This window comes from Photinus pyralis, unplaced genomic scaffold (assembly GCF_008802855.1).
Source record: "Photinus pyralis isolate 1611_PpyrPB1 unplaced genomic scaffold, Ppyr1.3 Ppyr1.4_LG3b, whole genome shotgun sequence".
Lineage (NCBI taxonomy): Eukaryota > Metazoa > Arthropoda > Insecta > Coleoptera > Lampyridae > Photinus > Photinus pyralis.
Window position 1 is genome coordinate 21,995,869 of NW_022170510.1, and position 24,161 is coordinate 22,020,029.

Below are 24,161 nucleotides of genomic sequence, written 5' to 3' on the forward strand. Positions count from 1 at the left end.
GCATATGCAGATTATTTTTTGCTTACGCTTACCTAACCTTTAATATAATTAAAATTAAAGTTATTTAAAGACTTTTATTCTCATAATCTACAGTTATGCCTTATGCAATAAAAATAAAGTTTTTTTATATAAATCGAAAATAAAAACTTAAAAATCTACTCGGTACTTGGTCAATACAATTTCTTTCATACACTAAAAAAGACTACACCTACGATAGACGGTTATATCTATCTGTGGACATAATATGTGAGGCTTCTGGCTTGGTGAGCACCCACATAAATTTTGATAAGTCGGCGCCCCTGAATACAATGCGTAATGTATGAGGCCAAACCAGACCGATGTTGGTGTTGTGTCTACCACACATTAATAAGACACTTAAACAAAGGCAAAAATAAATAAATAATAAAATAATATTAAGAACTCGCGTTACAAAATTAATTCCCCTTCAACTCGTATAGAACTCGCGAAATTGATGGCAACGCAAAGAGAAATTTTGAGATTGTGGAGATACAGTGGTGGGCCAATAGGATGTGGACCGATCCTTATGAGTTTATTAACATACATTTATAAAAGTTCGCCGCTTGATCGGGACCCATACACAGGGTAATTCATACCAAAGTTACATTTTTTTAAATGAATCCCACTGTATATTATTGCATACTTAGATTCCTCTCGTAATTCTGTGTCTCACTTGCTATTTGAAACCCCAACGGTTTAGCCGCAATCGATATTTTTTAAAAACATTGAATATCGCGGTAATTGTCAAACATACTACGCGGTGATTTTGTGGAACGCGGGTGTTTCGAAGAACTTCATATTGGAGAAGTGGGGACGTTTGGCACGTTTTATTAAAGAAGGAGTGTATTTGATGGTGGGAAGTGGTGCTTTTTTAAACACTGGGGGCAAGAGAAAACGGGGAGGCCGCTGCTGCTGTTAGTTTTTCGCGGCGATACAAGAACGTGTGCATTTTTTTACGCTAAGTTACGGACAGTCGGCCCCACATGTTTAGTTGACGACGCAGTTGGTCATTTAATAAAAAATTGTGCAGAAACAAGTTCACCAAAGTTGTGTGAAAAATTTAACGCATGTTCCGATTACGGAAAAAGTTTTGTCGAGTTGAAAAAGGAAAGCAGTGTAGTACAGCGAGGCCTTTTGTTCAGGTTCTCTCCAATTAAAAGTTGGAAGATTCTACCGTCCGAACAGCCACCGAAAATTTGGTCATCAATTAATGAAACCTGTTTTGTTTGTCATGTGTGTTATAAAGCAAAGTGAAGTTCAAACTTCCAAAGCTGTCAGCGTTCGTGCATAAGTGAGATGCTTGTACGACTAGATTGTTTGGATTATTACGAAAAAACTGTCACTTTAAGATCTTTTATTTTATTTGTCGACCGCCTGCGTGAGGGGTAATATGTCCAAACAAGCTTTGTAAGGTTTTCTTTCTTGCAGCGATTTTGTTTTAATATATTTTTCATAGTGTTTTGGAATAAATGTTTGTCATTGTCAATCAATTAATTGTGTGTTTATTCGAATCCATTGTGAGACCCGAATAAAGCTTTCATGTCAGACATTTTTCTATTAGTGCCGAGATTTATTTGAGGCGAGTTTCGGAGGTTGATCTAGGCCACCAAGTCTCTCTAATTGAGAAATTTTAATTCGATATTAGGATTTTTCTTATAGCAAATGCCGGATGTGTACGAGGAGAGATTATAAAATTCTAAGTTTCAAATTTAATTTGTTTTGAGGTAGCTGGGCATGTGTTCAGTGGCTGATGTAGTGATCGCATACCATTTGCACATAGCAATAGATAACTTGATTTTTTGAAATGCAATTCGCACTTTTTTCAAATCTTGTCAAACGCGAGATTTCTACAATGATATAAGGTTATCGATATCTATCTTTGGTAGTTCTTTTAATGCCGCATTTTTTTTTACTAATTTGGTGATTTTTATTTATCACTGACTAGTAGGCCGTGGAAAATAAACAATAAGCGATTCAAATTATTATAATTATTCACTCAAAATTATTACTTACACATACCAACTAGAACTTGAGAACGCAAATTAAAAAGAAAACATTATTATAATAAATCGTCAAAATTATGTTCCATGCACATTTGAACCCTTTCACAAAATGAATTCTTAACTCTGTATTCAAAAACATTTTCTGCGGGGGGGGGGGGGGCTAGCTAGACCTAGCTTAATTTCAAAGAGAAAATCATTCGCGCAAACAGAATTCAGGTACAAATCTCTAAGGGTTTGGCCTATGAGGGGCTTTTCTCTAATTTAAGTCCATTTTAACATAAATGGTGTTTCCATAAGAAAGTGTCCAATTTGGACTACCCTGTCCAAAGAGAAAAGCGACATCCAGAATTGTACAACTTACAGAGGAATAAAACTGGTACCACGCACTTTGGAAGTTTGGGCTAGGCCTCCTCAGATGCTCTCACAATAAACGTGTAAACATTAACAAATGTAGAAAACGAGCTGCTGGGTATGGCTATAGCATGTGCAAAACCAAATTTTTAACCTGGTGGTAGTTTTGCTTTTATTTAAAGTGATTTTTAATTGCTTCCATAAATAAGAAAGGTGGCACTGCACATCATGCACAAAACCAAATTTGGAAACTGCCGTTAAATTTGCTTTTATTCCAAGTGGCTATGTATCAAATATCATTTAAATACCATCATAATTACGGAAGTTCGATTCGGTTCGGTTTATAAATGGTCGAGATGCAAAGAGGGCACTGTGAATGCTGATCGATTAGGCTCAACTTTTGGAAATGCGTTAGATTTGGCCAAAGCTATGCGCATATTGAATTTCATGCAATTCGGTTCATAACTAACGGAGATGTCAAAAGGGCCTTCTTTATTTTTTGGCCTACATTGCCAATTCAATTTGATAAAGAATCTACCTGCAAAATTTCATCGTAATCGGCCCATTCGTTTACGAGATATCGTGCTAACAGACGGACGGACAGACAGACACGACACCGCAAAATTATAAACTCGCTAGGAACTCGTTAATAAACTTTGCAGTCCCGCCCGACCGTTCTTCCCGCCAACCAACAAAGTGTTCTACACGAGGTTCTACATCTGCAAGCAAGTATGCAAAAAACTGTTCGAATGAAATTTCTTCTATAATTTATTTTACCAGTACAATGCCAGGTTGAATGAAGTGTAAAACTCGGAAAACATCGAGCTCAAGCAGTTTATTGAGGCCCTGGGAAGCAACAGAAAATTTTTGTTCAGAATCGAACCGAGAATTGGATTCATTTCGGCCTCGGTTTTGGCTCATAGACTCAGTTCCAAATTTATTGAATATAGGTACTCGTTTGGGTGATTTTTGTAAGTTGTGAAGAAAACTTAAAACAAGATAGAACGCATTATCATAAATCTCGAAACGGGTGATCCAATCCAAAAATAAACACAACAGTTTTCGTACCAATCCTGGCTTTTTATTGGCCGGTCAAAATGTATAGCTTCAATTTTTGGTGTCTTCAAAAGATTATACTCATATAAATGCTTCAATAAATTTAATCTCAATTCATAAAATTTAAGTAGATGAAAGAAGAGAACATACGGAAGAACCGAATAAAATTTTGTTCACTGATAATTTGTGGTGATTGCGAATACCTCCGTGAACAAATCAAATTCGATCTGCTCGAGCATACTCAAAAACTTTCCGAACCAAATCGAATCTGGCAAGAAGGTATGATTCGAATTCATCCCTCAGCAAAAGGACAATTTCAATATTGATAGTCAAATAGATGTTTTATTAATCCAGTCCGTATCTATAATTATGTAATCTCAATTCAGCAATATTGTCGTTTGTACTCGTAGTTAGGATAGCGTCAAGTAGTATTTTTAAACTTACAGAGATAAGAATAAATAAATAAAGAGACCCAATAGATAGTTTATTGATTTCCTGTATCACACGTATGACTCACTAATGGGGAATTTAGATAAAAGCGCATAGTACAAATCCGTCTACATTCCAACTTTCCGCTTCTATTCCCCAATTATTTAGTTATGTGTACATTTGTTTAGATATTGTGAAAATGAACTTCGAAATGAACGCTTTTAATTAGCAATGCCAGGTGGTATAATTAAATCATGATCCCAATGACACAAAGTCTTGTGGTAAAGGAAAATGTGTAATAGAAATCTGTAGTCGACTAATCGATTAATCCAAAATTTGCAGATTGTTTCACTAGACTTGGGGGGTACGGAACCTTACGATTACGCCAAGCGTTGAGAAATGTGAGACATAAACATGCCAAAGGTCCGTCCTTTCACACGAGTAACCTGTATAAGATTACGTATACTCAGCGCCGGATCTACATATTTTGCGCCTTTGTGCCTCTCGAAATCGCCGCCCCCTGTCTTACCCAACCAATTAAATGCATTTTATACTCCAACCAAAATGCGTTGCATTTTTTACTCTTTACAAAAAAGTGTTAATACGATTTTCTTTCTCCTAAATTGCTCAGATTAAGTGATTTTCCAAAATAATAAAAGACATATTTTAAGTTTATTTTACACTTTAAACAATGAAATTCAATAGACACGTAAATTAAGCCCCCCCCCCCCAAGGTACGATTATGAAATTGATAAAAATGGCTAGAGGGCATCTTAATTACGCGTTTTCAACTAAAAAAATTGCGTCAGAAGCTCTAAATTTTTCTCACAATCTTAATACAAAGTTCATATAATTTCGTCGAAAATTTCAAAATTTGCCGCTAGGGGCCCGGACCCACATTGCCCCATGCTAAATCCGGCCCTGCGTATACTGTATAAAAGTACTGGGTCATTCACTATAATTAGACCCGCAGTCTAACCCATTTTCTATCAGGTTCTGCAAAAACAATAAAGTTTTTATCAAATTTGGTAGTATTATACAGGGTTTCTCAAAAGTAGTCCACAACCGCCAAATTTGAAATGGAAAGAAACCGTTTGCTAAGAAAATTAAATTGTGTTTAATGAAAGTTCCAAAATGCATGGCCAAGTGGTTATTAGTGAAGTTCGCGCTCGTATATGATAAATTTACCTGTTATTATGTAATATTACATTAATAAATTGCGTAATTAAATTTACGTTGCAATATAGATACTTATCGTTACGTCGACGGTTATCGACATTTCGATTAGTTAGCGACTTATCGATATATCTGGATATCGGTATACATACCGAAAACAATTCCCGCCCGAAAAATAAACAAGTATAAATTGTGCAGAACTCTTGGGTAGATAAAGCGCATTTTTTTTAACCGAAATAGCTTTTGTTTTGACATCACCAATGCATATATTTCTTGCAGACGTCTCAATCGCCCTTTGTGAGTACCCTCTTCCGACAATCCGTTCTTGAGGTAGGTACATGGTTTGGTAGAAATTAATTCCTTTCGTTAAGACCTTTCATTAGAGTACAATGAAGGATAAAACTAGTTCCACTTCACCCCCCCCCCTCCCCCCAGGATATTGCATAAAACTAATTTCCCATGTTAAATCCCTATGTTCCTACTTACCGTGCACCACCCGGTATAGTAAGAAATTTGGGTTTTTGGGACTACATCCAACGTATCATGCCTTTGCGAGTATAACCTCCTCAGACATTCCGTTTTGACTCCACGAATAGGTATCTCGTCCAGATGTCCACACTCCACTTTTGCACTTAGTTTTGACATTAGCAATGGATATGTGTCGTCCAGATAAAGTAACCTCCCTCGACATTGCGTTCTGGAGATATAACGAATTATAATCGATGTCGATAAACAATCGGGAAGCAGAGTGTTGGTAGAAGTTTAAACCCCCCTCCTCCCTCCCATTTCGACAAGGGGGCGTTGAAGAAGGTGGTAGCTGGTGGAAAACAGTTCGTTGTAACCTTTATTGAGTTGCACGTTTTACTTTCCGTGTTAAAACTTAGCGTACATATTTTTTGACAGAACGCCATTAATTTGCAGTTACCTATAATAGAAGTTGGTATACAGGGTGGCACAACGAAAACGAAACCGACTGAATAACTCGTAAGGAAATAGTTTTCGGAAAAAACACAAAACTGTCGATTTTGGTTGGAAGGGGGAATTATTTACTTAAAAAATTACACCCCTGGCGTCAACCTCCTCAGCAGGGTTGCCACCTCTTAAATAATTTAAATTGAACGTTGGATCGAGTGACACATCGTTGGAAAGGTGGCTTAATTTCCTATACGCTTAGGGTTTGGTTTTCAAATTTGAGCGAATGCTTTGAAGGATATAAGGTACGTGAATGGACACGTTCATAAGAAATATTAGCTACACAATCAATCCAGAAGCACATAAGCAATGAGAAACCAACATATAACACCTCCTAATAACCTTCCAAAATGTAGACTCATAAATCCTGCTAAAGCTATCCCTATTATGAGCAACTGATGAAGTATCTGATTTACATAGTTTGTTGTAGTTACCTATCTGAGCCCTAAAGTCAAGTGTATCTTCCAAAAGAGTCGCTCATATTTAACAAGTTAAAAAGTAATCGTAAACGATTTACATAAAGCGCATTTCCACTTGCATCCATTTGTAAGATGCAACTTCCATTAAAATCATAAAAATCCGGCCACAAATATGAAAGATAGCGTTGCACATGGGCAATCCATTTTTGACGTGCTACTTCAATTTCAGTTTATGAGAAGAATTTTATTTCAATGCTTTTCTAAATAAGAAAGTTGGAACTGCGCATGCGCAAACCTAAATTTTGAAACTAATGTTAGATTTTCCTTTGTTCCAAGCGCCTAAGTATCAAATTTCACTTAAATGCTTCCATAGATAAAAAAGTTGGCACTGCGCATGCGCAAAACCAAATTTTGAAACTGGCGCTAGATTTTCCTTTATTCCAAGTGCCTATGTATCAATTTCATTTAAATTCTTCCATAAATAAAAATGTTGGCACTGCGCATGCGCAAAACCAAATTTTGAAATTGGCGGTTGATTTTCCTTTATTTCAAGTGCCTATGTATCAAATTTCATTCAAATACTTTTATAAGTAAAAAAGTTTGCAATTCGGTTTATAAATGGTCGAGATGCGAAAAAGGCACTGTGAATTTTGAATCGATTCGATTCAACTTTTGGCATTGCGTATTATATGGCTAAATCTATGCCCATAATGAATTTCATGCAATTCAGTTCATAACTAACGGAGATGTAAAAGCGATCGAACATTTCTAAACAAAGTTATCGTTCACACGGACAGATAGATGGACAGATAGACAAAGGAACTGAAGGACAGACCAACAGGCAGACGACAGATAGCAATGCAAAATTATAAACGATCTCTAGGATCGTTAATAAACGGCAAAAGTGTAAAATTATGGAACATGTAAAAACGGTTTTTTGTTTTTTTTACAATAACTTTTTTTGTAAGCGGTACAGAAAAAATTCCTTCCTTGGTACAAGACTCGACACCATAACGAAACAAATAGCGAAAAAAGTAGAACAATAGCTCTTAAGATAAAGAACTAGTAGCGTCGCAAAACGAGCGGACGGACGGACGGACGGACTGACGGACAAAGTGGCCACAATAGCGCATTTTTTTTAATTTTTGTGGAAATGCGCTAAAAAACACAGATTAAATTCACTCTCTGTAATGTACATAGAGTCGGAAATAATGCAGTCTATTGACTATGACGACGTTATCCGCTCTTTCGCAGAGAAGAAAGTTCGCCGTATGATTGTATAGATTTTAAGGACCTAGCTATGATGATTATTGGAGTAATTAAATTCTTTTTTAAAATATACATTTTGTACTGTGCCTTTAATTCCCTGAATTTCTAAAATGACTGCGGGATAAGGGCCAGGGGGCCCCCAAATTTCAAGTGCCTAGGGGTCCTGGGTCTTTCAGTCCGGCACTGGACGTAACAGGATTGCCGACACGGCGTGCCAGTCGGACGCGCTGGCGGCTGGCGCTGAGACACAACAAAACTTAAGTTTAAATAAACCCCTAGAGCGGTTCTAAACAAGTTGTAAATCAGCATATTATGCATGATGAAAGCGCATTTTTGGTAATGCAGATCAGTGTTTTATTAGCAAAGTTTAAAATTATCGATCTCACGAGTAATCTAACTCAAAATAGACTAGAGCCTGCACATCTGTACTACATCAGAAAGCTTTTAGTGAAAATATAAAGTCTCTAGCAATTGTAATTGCTGAGATCTCAGCCAAACAGTTTGAACCGAATCGGTCCAAGCCTTTGGCAGTTATCGTGTTCACCGACGGACAGATGGACACCATCGATCCTCCTATAAAGCTTACATCGCTTTGCTCTGCCGCTTAATAATTGTTTGTAATAAGGGTTTAACAAGTAAATGTGCCCGACAATATAGTCAATGGAAAATAGAGTTAAATAACGGATGATGAGGTCACCCTTTGCCGTTTGTCAGCAAAGTGTAGATTTCCCGAAAACATGAAACGTGTTTTTGCTAGTGCTTTTGGGCGTCCAGCGACCTGCTACCGCCGGCAACCCGAGCCTAGCATCGATTTTATAGGTGAAGAGGCCATAAGTTTTATTATCATGATATTTCAGAAACTGAGCCCCATAAATTAAATATCTACAATTAGAATTGTGGTGATGGAAGCGATGACGTACCGCGTCTCAAAATTTACCGCCGGGGGCTAATAGTCCCATAGCCCCCCCCCCCTCCCCTAAATCCGGCACTGAGCCTATGGGCCAACATTCTGCGAGAGTCAGGAGGCTGGTTTTTGGCCTATCGGATTGGGTACACCTCCAAGTCCTATATAGCAATACAGGTTTCATTATAGTAGAGGCCTATCTCACCAATTCAATAATTTACAATGAATTTTTTACTCTCTATTTACCTACTTCTTAATATTTTCATGTTTATCAACTGAAACGATACATACAAAAGTACTTATATAGGTACTAATTTCTATACAACAGTCTATAATTGTAAAACAACACTTAAGTGTGTTAATATAAATTCGGGAGTAGGTAGTTATGCCACCATTCATTTTATCATGACATTTAGGGAACAATTTCTGGAATAATATATACAAAACGACAACATTGATAACAAAAATTGATCTTTCCACCTCCCAATAGTTAGTATCTAAGGATATTGGGAGTTGGAAAGTTCCACAGTAAAACGTTTTTTCAATAAGTTATTCTTCGGAATATTCTTCTTGTACATAAGTTCGTTGTCTAGGTTGAACTCTAGAATTCGATTTAGCCGTATAATAACCATCGTTGGAATTTTGATTGGGTTGTGGACGTTCAGGTTGATTTTGTTCATAATTAAGTCCCGGTGCCGTTTTTGTACCAGCGTTATAATTATAATTTACTTTCAATCCCGTTGGATCAGTGTAAGTGAATCTACCGTGCACTTGTCCTCCTGGTTCCCCGACGGCTGCGTGCGCGATTCCATCTTCTGTACGATATAGAAAACCAAAGGTTCCATCGGTTTGCGGGAGATTACGGCTATCCTGTAGGATGGACGGGTTGACGTACGTTCCCGATTTTTGAGATGCAGCGAAAGTCAGTGACGCAACGACCTAAAACAAATCAAACTTTTACTGATACAGAATACAAAATAAAAAAAGTAAAAGTGCTCGAATTAATATTCAGATTTAAGTGCAAATAAAAATTCTACGCATACTAAGTAATTATACGAGTCGCAACTGAACTTAAAGAATGTATAATTGAATGCGAGATCGAATGCTTCATTGAATATAAAAATATAGGATAGGTTCTGTTACCGAACCCAGTAAAGTAATATTGCTCTTTTGAAATATGCAGAGAATGTAGTTGTTTCATGGACACTGTTTAAATACGTTTATCATGGACGAATAACTATAACTGCTTTTTTCTAACTGTAATTAATGTTTTAAGCTACCAACTGTGACCTGTCTCAATGTGAGTTGAATCTTGTTTCTACGGGCTGTCCGAAACAAGTAGTAGGGGACCTAGTACTCGGCAAATATTTTAAAGTGCAAACTGTATGTTGCTAAGTATCAGGAATAATTTATAATATCTTCTCCATTTTTAATTTCCTAATATCTTCCGCTCGAACTTACCTTCAAAGGTATTCGATTAAAGGGTAAATGGGCTTCTTTTGAATTGTATCTAAAAAGTTTCCAATAAAATCAAATCGACTCATGAAATTTAAGCAGAGTCGAGGAGCGTAGCTTAAAGTCGTTACAATGATTTTTCCGCACAGCTTATATGGTGCAAACTGCTGTTTATCAACTCGTCACGTTCATACATAAACAGCAATCAATGTACCCTAACAAACGATAGGTAATACTCCTTAATTGATGGAAGACTAACTTCACTGACATCCTTTCACACTTTCACAGTTTGATGCCATATACAACGGCATGTTTTGTCAAACTTGATTGTCTTCGATTTACCGCTGAGACTATATGACGTGTTCTCCAAATGTGTATAATATGGGACTGTATACATCCCAATCAACTCCCTTGTGAAGCGATTGTCGCGAATCCGTAGATACGTCATAGTAAATATTTCATTAAATTCATTTCATCAATTGTTTTATAAAAATGTAACAAAATTATGGTTTTGAATTATGGTTGTTAAAGTGCCATAGTTACGACAATATTGACAACATTTATCATGTGACAAGACAAGTGTTTTAATAGGACGGAAAAATGGTGTATTTGCGAACAATTTGCTTTTAAAAAAGAGAAGTGGAATTGGGTTCGCGATACCGCTTGTTTAGAAATGGTAATTTTGAAAAAAAAGGAAAGATTCGTTTTGAACTGGACGCTCCGTGACGCTCGAGCATGTTGTCATAGAAATTAATCGTTACAAAATTGGAAGTCGACCTACAGCGGTTTTAGCGCATTTTCCAGCTCATGTTGGATGGCGCTGTTATGGCCACTTTCTCCGTCCGTCCGTTCGAGGCCTTAACTACCCCTACAGTTGTCAACATACTTAGTTCGTTCTTTTGCATTCGGTAGCTAATAACTCTGGCACCTCAACCAAGAAAAATTTTGCCGATTAATATGCGCATGCGCAGTCTGCGCAATGTCAACTTTTTTATTTATGGAGATATTTCATTGAAATTTTTAACACAGATGCTTCTAGTAAAGGCAAATGTATGTCATATTGTAAAAATGAGACGTGCTCACTGCGCAATGTCAACTTTCTTATTTATAGAGATATTTTTTTGAAATTTTAACTAAAGATTCTTGTGGTAAAGGCTAACATATCACATCTTTCAGTTTCTTATTTATAAGAATATTTATGCTATAACTTATTTTCCTTTCGTTCACATAAATAGTCCGTTATATGACCTTTCGGGGAGTACTGACCAATTCATGGAAAATGCGGTAAAGTTGCTCGCATTAAGGTAAACAATTTTTTAATTTTTTTTTAAAATGAAGTACACTGAAGAACATCATCAGATCCATCCATTAACAAAATAGAACAAAAGGAAGTCCGCATTAACGTCAAGATCATAGTGTGAAAAGTAAATACTATTGCTTCTGGTATTTTGGCCGTATTTACGAACCCAGAATGTTGTCTTTTTTTAATATGAGCAAGTCGAGTGTGTAATTTGAAAACTGTTTGTGAAAATAAATGCAATTAAATTTTCACTTATAATTGCACAAGAGGTTTGTATTTTACCGAGTAAATTTGGGTTGTTTAGGTAATGAAAATCTGTTGCCTAGCAATTAGACGAGAAAAACTGTCAACTAATAAAAATGCGACACCGCAGGTGGAGCATTTTTAGGGTGACAGTTTTTCGAGTTCAATTGCTAAAAGGCAACAGATTTGAATTGCAACAACACAAATTTACTCGGTTTAAATACAAACCTCGAGTGTAATTCAGCAGGACAATTTAACGAACAAGAAATTCGCATAACTAATCAATTACTGACAGACGTCAAACTAGTCATATAGGAAAGGATAATGCGATAATTGGTTCGAAAATGAATAAGTGAAAAAACCACTAGTGCATTTGTCGCTGGAAAAGTTGCAGGTAACTTTTGCCGCTGTCAAAGTGACAATTTCACTGCGGCTTATGCGATTTTTTATACATGAGTTGAATTGTCTTCGTAAATATACATAAACAGCCATGCATTTCACGAGATTCGAGTCCAGAATACTGTATGACAAATATGAGAGTTTTACCGAGAGATTTCACGCTAAGGCTAAAAACACACTAGTCGGTTTTCACTGAGTCGGCCGCCGAATCGGCAGCCTCCTGTTATAACCAACTAGGCTTTAGACCAGTCCTGGGTCGAGCGTTCTAAAGCACCGCTTGATCGTCGAGCGCTCTAATTTTCTCAAAAATGCTCGCGAGCATAGAGTTGTTTTGCAAAGCGAGTTCCGAACACTCCTAAAACTTCTCGAGCGGTTTATCGCGAGCGCTTGGGAGCGGAAAAAACGCTCGCGAGCGGCGCTTAATCTTTCAGCGTTTGAGGGCGGTTAAAAGCGCTCACGAGCGAAAAAAAACGCTCAGGAGCGGAAAAAGCACTCGTGAGCGGAAAAAGAGCTCGCGAGCGAAAAAAAAAGTTCATGAGCGGAAAAACCGCCCGCGAGCAGAAAAAAACGGAGCACTTTAAGTAAACGCTCGAGTATCGAGCACCCAGCAGCTGCTCCGAAAATTGCTTGCGAGCGGATTCGCTCTCAAGCGCTTTTTCCGTTTGGTGCGCTTTTTCGAGCGAAACGCTCGCGAGCAGTATCTACCCAGCTCTGCTTTAGAAAACATAAAAATTGCAATGTTGTCACTAATTAGTATCAAAAATGGATTCATATGACTCAGAGGCGGAATTAATTTTGTATAATCATGTTTTTTTTCGTATTCCATTAAGTAGGTCGTTCATAAATTGCATGGCACAACAACAAATATACGCATTTAAAGCGTATTCAATAGTTTCGGAATAAATATAATGATTTTAATATTATTGCTAATTATATTTATTTATTTATTTATTTATTTATTTATTTATTTATTTATTTATTTATTTATTTATTTATTTATTTATTTATTTATTATTTATTTATTTATTTACTTATTTATTTATTTATTTATTTATTTATTTATTTATTTATTTATTTATTTATTTATTTATTTATTTATTTATTTATTTATTTATTTATTTATTTATTTATTAATTATTGTGCCTCTCATGTGTTGTAGGCTTGCGCCCCATTACAGAGTCACCCGCATAATGCTTTGTAAAGGTGCTCCTGCAGAAGGTCTTAAGTTGTTCTATACTACTCCGGTATTTACCTTACCTATTGGGAAAACTGCAGAAAACCTAATTCGGAATAGCCGGCAGAATGTTCGAAACTGATCTAAAGGAAAGTCCCATCTCTGCCTTAGATGAACAATTCTTACCTCAGCCCAGGTTCGAACACCCGACCTCCCGGCTATGTAGCCCAACGCTCTACCACTGAGCCACATAGTCGGTTTATAAGCGATATTTAATATTAAATAGAACGGTATGTAGCGCAAACTGCAAGTGCAAGGCCGCCGCCTTTTGATTATGATGACGAGGATTCGAACCCCCCGAGCGCGCTTTTTTTCTATAATATAATTTGCGGCAAAAAGAAAGGAGCCAAGGATTGTGAGAGAAAAGTGTAAATACCACTTACGCCGGTTTTACTAAAGCAGCTTTTATAGTACCTACTAGCGGTATACCAAAAGATACTGCATTTTCTTATACCAAGGTGCCACTTGGTACAGCTGTTCCTTAGAGCCATTTAGACGATTTGGCCCGAAGAACACTTGACATTTTCCGTGCGGGTAGATTTTAGAGGGGATGGGGGTGATTTATTGAAGACGTCGCACGCGGTGAAACCCAAGATATTCCAAAGTTTTAATATATAAACTTATATTATTTTATTGAATAAAAATACACATAAACAAAACATAAGATATATTAAAACATGGGGTAAAAAATGTATAAGCCGATGAAGAATCACCAAGTACATCGCTGACCCCCTCTGAGATTGCGTTATCACCATTGAAAAGGAATTTTACATATAGGTAAATATTAAAGGTTCGGCAGTAAATTATATCGAAAGTATACAATCTTACCCTTTGTTTGAGCAATCTCCCATACATTTTTGGCATGCAGGGGAACATGGTAATCCGTGTCGCCGCAGCAAGAGGTGGAGGAGCACATAAGGAGGGCGGCGTATGTCGCTGGCCATATCTGGGAATGTGCAAACCAGGTGATGAGAAGCTCCACAAGTCCAGAAGGATGGGGATGGACTCTTGAAGCCAAAGGCTGGAAGGTTCTGCAGTCCAAGCTGCCACAAGTATGAAAGGCAGTCCGTGCTCTGGACAGGTGTGGCTGCGGGACCCTTTTATACCGGGTGAATATTCCCAAAACGAACATAGGAAATTAACATGGGAAAAGGGGTTTTTGTAGATAGTTGCTCCCCATGTTAACTTAGAGGGATGATCATGACACCAATCGAAAGAAGATTTTCCTCGTCTAATGATATACGAATTAGTTCATTTTCAGGTGTATTTCTCACTGTATTATCAAAAACTCGAGAAATCGTCTTACCAAAATCATATCTTTAGCCATGACTAAGACAAAAAGCAGATTCAAACGTCGAAATCAATATCAGTTTATGACACCTGGCATTAATTTTTTTTGTAAAATGCGGTTCACTGAAAAAAAAGTATTTATAATAAACAACGTTTACAGGGGAAATATTTACTCTAGTACGCGGTATTTGTTTTCCGTGTATGTGAAAACCTCCTGGAAAACCTATTTCAATTCGTTAGGAAATTTCCATCGCTTAACATGATTTTGCTATTAATTGGATTTATTGCCGAATTTTTGATAAAATAATGAGAAATACACCTGAAAATAAGCTAATTCGTATATCATTAGATGAGAAAAAAATCTTCTTTTGATTGGTGCCATTACAAACCCTCTAAGTTAACATGGGGAGCAACGATCGGCAAAAAACGTTTTCCGCATGTTCATTTCCTACGTTCGGTTTTAAAATATTCACCCGGTATGTGAAATACATTTTCAGTGGTGATAACGCAATCTCAGATGAGGTCAGCGATGTACTTAGTGATCCTTCATAGGCTTATACATTTTTTACCCCATGTTTTAATATATTTTATGTTTTGTTAATGTGTATTTTTATTAAATAAAATATTACAAATTTATATAGGTATTAAAACTTTCGAATATCTTGGGTTTCACCGCGTGCGACGCCTCAAAAAGTGCAGTGGAAGTGGAAGCCTCTCATGCAGTTCCGATGACAGTAGGTTATATTTGTTATCATAAATGAATTCCCTGACCCCAAAAACATAAGTCTAGACACCTTACACGACCCGGTGTGCCTTAGAAATATAATTCGATCAAAAGTCTGTCATTTTCTAAAAATGGCGGCTTTTTACGGACTTCCGGTATCCGGATTACATTTCTGGCGCTACCATTGGATTCCTCGGGTTAAAATCATACGAAATCGACCCCCAGATCTCGTCTCTAGGCCATATTTAGTCTTTAAAAAAATGTTACAATAAATCACCCCCAACCCCTCTAAAATCTACCCACACGGAAAATGTCAAGTGTTCTTCGGGTCAAATCGTTTAAATTGCTCTAAGGAACAACTGCACCAAGTGGCACCTTGGTATAAAAAAATGCAGTATCTTTCTAGAATTTCCGTTATACCGCTAGTACTATTAGTGAAACTACTCTTGTTGAACAAAGGATGTACATTTTGAAAATGTCGTTCATTTTACTTATATTCGTAGTGTTTACATATAAAGTTTGATTTAAATAACTTCATAAATAAAAAAGTGAGCATTGCACATGCGTTTATCCAAATGTTTGACACTGCGCATGTGCAAAACCAAAAAAAGTATCGGTATGCACGGAATCGTTGGTTCATTGGTGTAGAAGGAGTACGTGTGACGGACGGACGGACGGACGTTTGTGCAGCCAATAGCGATTTTTCACTTTGAGGAAAATACGCTAAAAAATGAATGAAAGGACTAAGCCAAGATGAATCGTCTAGCTAGAGAAAGGACATACCGTAATATATAGCAGCATAGAGTAGAACCAGGATAGATTTTTGCACATAGAATAACTTAATAAAAGCAAACACCTTTTGCATGCACAAAGACCTACACGCGGAAAATGGAAAATAGTTAACAAAAATCCATAACACCCAAAAAAATTTTGAAAAAATTTGTTAAAAGTATTTTCCCGGTGTCATAGTCGTTGTCGGACTTCTTGACTCCCAAAACTTGATGTTGAAAAATGATAACCAAAAGGCAACAATTGAAGATAATAAAACAAATCTCAGGTAAGATGGAAGAACATGAAGCGCATTAGGTAGTAAGCTTTTTGTCAGTCAGAAAAGACAGATGCAACTCGTTGATGGAAAATATGAATTTTACTCATTCAAGTAGAATCTGCTGGTCGTTATTGAGTAAATGAGAAGTAATAAGAAATCAATCAATTATCCAAATTTAATATCCAATTGATTTCGTCAAATCAATGAAAGAGATTTTATCTGCAACAACTTCTTTCAAAAATAGAACAGCCACGAGATTCGATGGTAGGTATCTACCCAGAGTGTATAAAGCATCTAAGTCCAAATGATTTAAAATTATTTTGACCTTTTATAGCAACATACTTTCTTCTGGAAACATTCTCACGTTTAAAAGGAAACAATTATTGAGATATTGGCACCATTGGTAAGAACAGTAACAATTCTTCAAGTTATAGATATCTACATTTCATTATAACGGTGTACAAACTTGAAAAACATATCAAAGAATTTACACACATTTAGGAGACCATATTCCAATTGAACAAGCCGAAATAGCCATTTTTATCGATCCGCCTACAGCACTGTTTGGAAAGATGGTCCAATTTCCGAAACTTCCTAACATCATTATTGTGGGAAATTTGTCAAACTAATAGGAAAAATTTATAAAAAAAAGGTTTTCGCCTTAAGGCGAGTAACTTTAGGTCATTTTCCATGCATTGATCAGTATTTTCCAAAAGGCAATAGGTATGTGAACTGTTTTTTCTTAATTAGAAGCCTGTATAGTTAAAATTTTAAAGAAATGCCTCCATAAATAAGAAAGTTGGCATTGCGGAATCTACGCATGCGAATTGCTAGTCTTGCACTACTTTATGTAAAAACAGGGTAGTGCACTCCGGTAAAGGTATACCTGTTCTTGCTAATGCAACTCCTCAAAATAGAAGAAAACGTGCAGCCAAAAGAGAATGGGAAAAATAATCTGAAATTAATAAATTTCCAATCAATTTTGAATCCGAAAATTTCAACACATTGAGCATAAACGATGGCGAGTCACAAAGCAAGCTCAACTTTACCACTCCAAGAGCGATCTAGTTTTCATAGTTTCTCGAAGAATCTTTTCAAGGGAGAACCACCTTTCTTGGTAACCTAGCGAGACATCATCATCAGGAGGTATCTGCTATTATTTTTCTTATTGGTGGTTTGTATTTCATTTTAGCAATACTATTTATTCTTTTAAATGAATTTCATTTTTGTTGGCCCATAATATTTTGTATAAAAAATGACACAGGACGTACTGAGTAAGGACAAAAGTTAGAATGTATACGTGATCACGAGATGGGCGTTATATTTTTTTTCTATTTTACAACCCAAATTAATGTTTTATGTTAGACGGAATATATGGCGTGCCCACTATGTATGGAGTATTCGGTAAGTAACCACTGTATATACACAATTTTTCTATATAAGAGTTGTGTAATATTTTATTTCCCATAATAAGGCGGCGTGTTCAGTTGTTTTTATTTCACAAAACAAATGAGTAGGAAACGAAAAACAATTGAATTTTTTAATAGCAATATGTACCTTTTTATTAGACACGTTTGATAAAGATTTTTCCTCTTTTCGATGACGATGTTAGTACCCTTATGCAAGAAAATTTTTCAAAAAAACTCTAAGCAATTATATTAACACTAATCTAAATGCCCTATAATCCTATATCAAAATAAAACAAATAAACGTGCACGTTTCTTATTGGAAGAAAAAACGAATTTAGCAGTAGAACGGTTTTCATTGCAATAAATATTCAAAATGTTCGCCATTAACTGCAAAGTATTGCCCCAACATATTACGAAAAGCTTGAAAGAAAAATTAATTTCTTGTATAAGGGTTCTAACGTGTTACGTCATTGAAATGAGAAAAAAAATCTCTATCAAATGAAAGGGCACATTATTAACTAAAACATTCAATGGTTTATTGTTACTTATTTGCTTTCTAAAATAAAAACAACTCAATGCTGCCTTATTATGGGAAATAAGATTTTAAACAACTTGTATATAGAAAATGGTGTATATAGGCATTATTTACCGAGATATAACTATATTCCATACATAGTGAGCACCCTGTACATATACCTAACGTATAAAACAATAGTGTATAACACTGTATACCATATAAATATCGGAAATGAATCGTCTGAATGGTAAGTACTTTATGCCACACTCCACTCATGAATAACACATTTAGTATCTTCACGTCTATTATAAGAAAATTAAGGTGCCACGCATTCGATATCTCACATAAAATTGTAGTAGCGATTTCAAAAAGATCAAAGTTAAGACACTTTGTGTAAAACTAATATTTCCGGTAGATATTAACGGAAAATTGAATATCAGTAATCAAAAGATTGGCTCCCGAAGCATTTTCAATTGTCCGAAAACTTCAAGAATAAACATTGCATAATAAATTAATATCGCCAGTAGGTAATATCAGTACATGTTCTGTTTAGACTTTTACAAAGAGTCTGTAATAGCTGTTTGTTGCGGTCGAGTGAATATCTAATTATCATGTAATAAATCATAGGTAAAAGCGTGACAGATACGCTAAACGAAAAATGAATATAAAATATTAATTGCATTCATTCCTAAAGAAGAATTAATATTTTGAGATCAAATTGCTTTTCTATTTGAGAATATTTCAATTTCCCTAAGTGTGGTTGTCCAATAGACCAAGGGGGAAGGATATTTAAAATTAAATGATTATAGCACCTCCATACACGATATTATTTTAAAAATTAATGATTACTTACAAGAAATAGACCGCTTCTGAACCTCATTTTAAGCACGAAACTTGAGCAGCAATTGCACTTTTACGCGCCTTGTAATCTCTTTATAATTTAAGAAGTCGAAACCGTCATTTCTCTTCTTTTATAAGAGGTCACCTCTCCTTCAATCGCGATTGGCTACTAACAAATAAACTTCCAAGTATCGTAAATAAAATCAATTAACCCCTATAATAATTAACATTATTATAGTCATTGAATTGCTAATGCAAAAATGTAAGAAAAATGAGGAAAATGTGCAGGAAAAGTCATCCAGTGGATGCGAGGAAGTGGCAATCGTGATGGCAATGGGCTCTACGAAATAGGCAAAAAAATGATAAGTGAATTCTAGGTGGCATGCCACTTTCGATTCGTCGACACTGCTTTACATTCCGTACCCAGTATTTAACGTGATATAACGGCATTATTGTAATTACTGAATTTAAAATGCGATTAACTGAATTTCGCATTGAAAGAAATAGACGTTAAATGTAATCTATATTTTCTAGTCTCGGCCTTTGAATTATAATTTATGTTAATTCGGATAAGACCGCGATTTTTTTCCTGGTTCTATTGCCTAATCGCATTAACTCCGTTTTCTAACAAAATTAAATTATTTTGTTCCCTGCATATCATGTTTTCTTTTTTTTTGCTACTTTTTTACTTTCATTTCCTCCATTTCAATAAAATTCGAGTTCCAAATTTTTACAAAAACCAATTGAGAAAACAAGTCGAGTTTGATTTAACAGAAACATCAAGAAACACATGTTATTGTGGCAACTAATTAAACAAATAAATTTTAGTATAACAAAAATTTAACATATAAACAACAAACAATGTGATAAGATTAGAAAATCTTTTCATTTGAAAAAATTAGCTTTCGCATTTTCAAGCTAAGTAAATCGTAAAATCATGCGCCTGTCTTCAGGCAACGCAAAAGGCAATTTATTTTGTACAAAATACTCAAATATTTCAAAAAGCGTTTTTGGTTGAGTTGTATATAAAATTCAGTCAACATTTCATATAAATTAGTTAAAATGAACACGTAAGTAATATAAGACAACAACAAATCCTCCCCTCCATTTATCGCTTTTTTAAGGAAACACTTGCCTGCACACAAACTTTGAAGTGAGCATTTTTGAGACATTAATAAAACAATTTAAAAAACACTTACTTTTAACTATGTAAGTATGGCTGTGCGAACCACCTCGTGACCTAGTATTGCCCCTATAGAAATACAAAACACTGAAATGTGTCGCAGCATTTCAGAGATAACACTTAAAAATTTTTAAATCACACACTCGGTTTGCCCACATTACAATGACTCTCTAAATTTACTGGGTTCGTAAACACACGCTACAAAATTTAAAAACAACTACACACACCTTAAATCTTAAAACTAACCCATAACTGTCCCCGACATTACCTAAATTTGATTTACCCGCCAAACCCCGACTTTATTCGCACCTCTTTTTGCTGAATTCAGACACTATATTGAATATTGTTAATTGTTGGTTCTGATGATGTTGTTCACTGCACTAAAATAAAATAAGTATAAATTATGCACAGCTTTTGCGCAGATAAAGCGCATTTTTTGAAACCGAATAGTTTAGTAAATGGTTGGGTTATAGTAGTAGCATGCTATATTTATCGATAGTTACTGCCTTGGTAGTTGATTAATGGGGAGGGTGTTCTTTAAATATTAACATTTAAAGCCCACCTGGCATACAATCGTAATCTACGCTATATAAATATAATGCGAGAAGAATCAGCTCGTAGAGAAATTCTCCCAAATATTGCCTTTCCCTTTGTAGGTAGGTACCTTCCTCCAACATATTCGAGATATTCTCAATTAAGTTTTTACGTGCCACCAAATGTATCCTATCTCTAGAGTGTATTTCCTACTTTGAGTGTACCCTCCTCCGACACTCCGTTCTGCAGATATTTGCACTAAAAGTTTTGACATCATCAAAACATATCTCGTCCTGACGTTCCACATGCCCTTTATGCACACCCTCTTCCGATACTTCGTTTTCAAGATATTCACTACTTCGCCTTGACCAATAGATATGTCTCGTCCAGCGATTCATTTTCAAAGGTTGTACTTGACACAACGAAAGGTATGCGCATGTCTGAGACCAATTGTTGTTGCATGTAAAAGTTATGCACGTTCTACTTTCAAAACAGCATCTCAGTAATTGGGCGCAAGCCTGTTGAGGGCCCAGAACAAGAGAGGGATAATAAACAAATAAATAAATAAATCTCAGGAAATAATTCATGCCATAAGACAGCGAAATTTCATGGCGATCTGGCGCATCTTCAAGCTATAGTCTATACAGGCTACATATTGCAACAAATTCCAGGAATCTAGGACCATTCCCCTAACAGTACTTCTACACGGCAGAAGTGGGTCCGGACATACGGACGGACAAAACCCAAACAATCGCACATTTTTTTCATTTTTAAAAAATGCTCCTGTAATTTTATAATAACTAATTTTGATGGAAAAATGTACCTGTACAAAATAAACCATCTGCCAAATTCGGTTCCAAATCCGTACGAGTTTTCTAAAATGCATGGTTACTCGCAGATTCTTTGACTTCGTATTATGCGTTCTGCACTTTCACATTATAATTTTCCGTTAAATTGTCTTCGATTTCCCCTACAGTTCGTTTCATCCTCTGTCAATTTCCTCATAAGGTGCTCTTAAAATCCTGAAGTTGATTTGAAATTACGCTCAAGCCCCCTTTAACCTTTCATTACGTTCCCATTGCATTCGTGTCAGGATTTTCTCAAGATCAATTCATTTTAATTTCTCCTCAACCTCATTATTAGCAAAAAATCTACAATCCATGCCACTTTCTTTGCACCAGTGATTCCACTGGGAGTTCAACTAAAAAAAATTATTAAAATTGAAAATAATAGTGTAGTTTATTTTTGGGGCATGAGATGTTTTATGGTTGAAAAACTGAAAAATTGTTAAAAAAATTATCAAAGTCCAAAGTGAGATCGAAGGGACTTCAGCACAGTTTTATGTCGCAAATCAGTATTCTATTAGCCAGTTTTGACTCCATCAATAAGATCTTGTCGAAGGCTACCACATTTCCTTTGTTGGTGCTAATTTCTTACCTCACGTTCACCCGCGATCCGCATTTTTGTTGATTTCGCTAAAAACCCTACACAAAATAGTACCTACCTACTCAATTTTTGGGGTACTTCTCATAGCTCGAACTTCTATTGCCAACACCAGAAAGAGAGGCCGCGGTTCGACTACCTCTCGAAGTCGCACGCCTTGCAAAAGGTGGTCAATAAAAAAAAAACAAAATTTCGTTCCGCAAGAGCTGTGTGCAGAAACAGAGTCACAGAATAAAACAAACCGCATTTCGCAATTAAATTACACTAAATTAAAACCACAATTAACATATGAATTTCACCATAAATCGAAAATGTTCCACTGATTAATGGATCGTCAAAGAACCCGCGTATTGTTTTAAAAAAATTGCTGCGTTTTGTTCGTCTGTGCTGGCGATTTGTTTTTGAATGAGGCCTGAAGTTATTAGGACGAAACTCCGGATGTTTGGCTAATTCTGCATGATTGTACTCCCCATCGACACTTGAATTCTATCTTGAAGATGCGAGTGGAGACATCGAACTCAACCTGCAAGCGATGATGACACACGTTTCAAACCCGATCCAATGAGAATTGAGTGATAAAGCACTGATTTATATCTTTACCTTCAGCGAAAGAAACATTGACGAATGTTTTTCTGTTCTTAACGATGAAAGAAGAAGACCAAGAAAAGTGCAAGAAGTCAATTTCCATAATTGTAACTACCTACTCACTGAAAGAAAGGTGTAGGTAGTAACAAAACGCATATGTTGATAGAGTTGAAAAGCTCCAAATAGAATGTCGGAACTCGGTACTCATAAAGAGAAAGTCGTAAGTCTCGGTGAGACTCATCCGGAGGTACTAAATTTAATTTGATTGTATCACTAGTAACGGAGAGTATGTTGCAGGATGGAGTGTTAAAACAGGGTACTCGCAAAATGAAGATAAAAAGTTCTTGCCCAGATGCATCTGTCGTGAATCATAATCCGATAAGCACCTTGTAGTGTACTTAACCCCCAGGTTCTACGCTAACTTCACACTACAAGAACACGGAAGTAAAGTCAACTCGGCAACGTTTAAAAATGACCACCCGAATGAAGATTCCCTCCAAAATTAAACAAGATCCCGCTTAAATTTGAAATGTGGCACGTGATAAAACATCCAAGGCAGGGCCCCCTTACGTTAGTTGTAAACAACGCTATGACCTGAAGCACAGTAGGGAAGGAACGTAAAATAAAACACTGAAATTGTGAAAAGTTTGCTTAATAATGATCGTAATTATTATTGATTGTAAAAGCTCGAAAATTTAGGTCAACATAAATTACATTGCAAAAAACAACTTTGAAAATGGTAGTTCACCGAATAAAAATAGAAATAGGTTGGAAAAAAAAGAACTGACCAATAAAAAACTATTATTAAACTGTGTAGTAAAATTAATTGTTTGTAATGCTGTGAAACATAAAATTATAACACAAAAAGTAGGATGTAGACTTCAAGAGGTAACATAGGTTAAAAACAAGTTTTGGGAATTATGGGTCAAGTAAGCAGGTACCAAGATTCTAAGAAAGGGTGAAATACACAGGATGTGACTCATCTTTGGTGCAATAAAGTCCTTTTGTTAAAAGCAAGATGGAAAACTACATGGCCTTGTAGGCTTAACTATCAGTAAAAATATGTGGAAATTATTGAATCGCCACTCATATATCACACATAGATTCTAAACCGAAGAGCTTTGATTAGCATAATCTCGCCCCCGCAAGATAGGTAGCGTCGCCCCTCGTTCGGGGTTTCGAGCCTACAGTTGAATGTCGAAGACAATCACGGAATTAGTTGTCGTAGCTTAATTTTGACTACAGTTTTTACCACCCCCGTGACTGCTTCATTCACGGAGAAAATGTGAGTTACAATCAACACCAATAAACATAAATTAAGCAAGCATTGCACCAAAAACGTAAACATTTACAAACACCA

General features: G+C 36.0%; 1 protein-coding gene across 1 annotated transcript; it reads right to left on the reverse strand.

Annotated features, from left to right (window-relative positions):
- Positions 1–8,820: 8,820 nt before the first annotated feature.
- On the reverse strand, positions 8,821–19,194 carry LOC116166638. The gene is made up of 2 exons (XM_031481659.1): positions 19,070–19,194; positions 8,821–9,536 (listed from the first exon to the last, which is right to left on the reverse strand). The coding sequence occupies exons 1-2, from the start codon at positions 19,094–19,096 to the stop codon at positions 9,147–9,149; spliced, it is 417 nt and encodes a 138-aa protein (XP_031337519.1). The 5' UTR covers positions 19,097–19,194; the 3' UTR covers positions 8,821–9,146.
- Between the last annotated feature and the right edge of the window lie 4,967 nt (positions 19,195–24,161).